This window comes from Aegilops tauschii, chromosome 1 (genome assembly GCF_002575655.3).
Source record: "Aegilops tauschii subsp. strangulata cultivar AL8/78 chromosome 1, Aet v6.0, whole genome shotgun sequence".
NCBI lineage: Eukaryota > Viridiplantae > Streptophyta > Magnoliopsida > Poales > Poaceae > Aegilops > Aegilops tauschii.
The window spans coordinates 395942015-395944100 of NC_053035.3; the positions used below are offsets into that span (position 1 = coordinate 395942015).

A 2086-nucleotide genomic window follows, 5' to 3' on the forward strand; every position below is an offset into this window, starting at 1 on the left:
CAACCGTACTGGAGCAATGGAATCTTTGATATCTTTGTCACCTGAGAGACCAATAATGTTTGATAGCAGAGTTGACAGAGCAAACTTGATTTTGGAATAGTCAAGATACACACAATCATATGAGAACCAGGGCATGGACAATCCAAAATTTCATCTTACTCTTTTGGTAATATTATGTTAACATGCGATTGTTTTTTGCTTGATTAATTAGCTTATGGATCATTAGCTATTTTCAATAATAAGATTAGTTATATTAGAGGAATACCCAGCTAGATATCAATTTTATTTTAAACTAATAATGAAGTAGCGATAATTCCGGTTACGGCATAAAAAGAGTGACGTGCACCTTCTAACCCATAGTCATGTCACATTTGCTAATGTCAGACGGAGAACGTATGTCAACTGTGCACGAAGATTCAGCGCAAATGTTCTGCATGCCTGCTCTCGTCTCTTAGGGCTGGCTCTTCGTTTAAAGACAATTAAGAGACAGTTCATTCTCTATATATGCAGCCTATCTTTTTCCGTTTCTTACTCTGAATCATGTGGAGAATAACCTTTTTGTATATATTTTTCGAACCATGACAAAAAATAAATAAATGATCGATCGGCGTGTAGACGCCACCACTGGCGCATATACTCTTACTCGTTGCCACGTGGTCGCGAAAGGATCAGCAGTGATAAGATTAGAGCTGGCACCTGAAGACCCGGGGCCGTACGTAGGGTCCTCTTGAATACATGCAGTGATTTGTATATGTACACGTCCACACAAACACTAAAATGCTTGCTTGCCAGTCCTTGTAGTCGATCGTACTGCATGCATGCATGGTTTCAAGCTACCGGTCTGTTATGAGCTAGGTGCAATTAATAAATTCGATCCTCCTAGACATAATGGATCCAATTAACGGAAGACATGATATTCATACAATTAATTAGCTGGAAGGTGATGCATGCGCATGAGCTTGGACATAAGCAGCAGCCTTCTAGCCCTCGTCGTCGTCGGAGGTCTTGGAGGCAGCCGCGTCGGAGAGCATCTTCTGGATCCGCTCCATCGTCGCCGCCTCGATGTTCCGCTCCACGCGGTCCCTGTTGTAAGACTCGAAGAACTCCTTGTTCTCCTTCTCCAGCTCTTTCCACACTGCCAGTAAGGTCCATTTTAAGTGATCACACCTCTTACATCGTCTTACATATATTCACATGAAATGACATAAGAAGTGGAGCACTATTCTAGCTAGCTAGTGTAATCTACCCGCCGGCAAAAGATTGTGCAGACAGTAAATAAACGTGGTCTGCGAAGAATCAAGTCAATTTGAGCTGAAGCTGCTAGCATGCAGATATTTCCTTTTATGCGTCTAAATATGATAGCATCATAGCATGAAGACCTAATTAGGCAGGACGTATGTGCTTTGCCCAAACGGCTGGGGCGCACAACCTCCTTTGTCTAAAAATACACCCCATACTATATGCTTTCGCGGTACTTGCATGCAGTAAGGAAGATATACCAGTGGCAGTGACGACCGGGTTGATCTTGGCATGCTTCTCCAGGGCCTCCATGCACCCCTCCTTGTTGAGGTTGAAGCAAATGCACTTCTCTATCAGATGGTGCACCTGGAATCAATCAATTAATGGCAACGCACAAAGATTCTAATTACAACCTAGGTAGCATCACCTGATGGACATACACGCACATCCGATCTATGGGCGCTTATATAGAAATAATAAACGCTAGCTACACATACCATTCTGATGTAGGAAGCCGAGGATGAGTCGCCCATGGCGGATGAACTTGGAAGGCAGGTGCCGTGCTGACGCCGAGTAGAACCAACGGGATAGACTGATAGAGTGGTAGCTGTGGGCGCAACGAAGGCTGGCGATGAGGTAGAAATAGGGGAGGCGGGGGAGGGGGACGTGGAAGGGTTGGCACGTGGGCGCCGCCTCCCCATTGGCGGAGAGGTGGACGGGCAGATTTTTCCGGGCCCGCGCCTCGCTCTCGCCTGCTCTTCTGTGGCTGGAGAGTGTGGGCGAATGGCGCCGATCGGCCGGGCGACCCCGGCCGGCTATGGCGCTAAGAACTAATTGTTGCTTCACC

General features: G+C 46.3%; 1 protein-coding gene across 1 annotated transcript; it reads right to left on the reverse strand.

The window, feature by feature from the left end:
- Nucleotides 1-713: 713 nt before the first annotated feature.
- Nucleotides 714-1883, reverse strand: LOC109746576 (uncharacterized). Its single transcript, XM_020305694.4, has 3 exons — nt 1737-1883; nt 1500-1605; nt 714-1135 (listed from the first exon to the last, which is right to left on the reverse strand). The coding sequence occupies exons 1-3, from the start codon at nt 1770-1772 to the stop codon at nt 981-983; spliced, it is 297 nt and encodes a 98-aa protein (XP_020161283.1). The 5' UTR covers nt 1773-1883; the 3' UTR covers nt 714-980.
- Nucleotides 1884-2086: the final 203 nt, after the last annotated feature.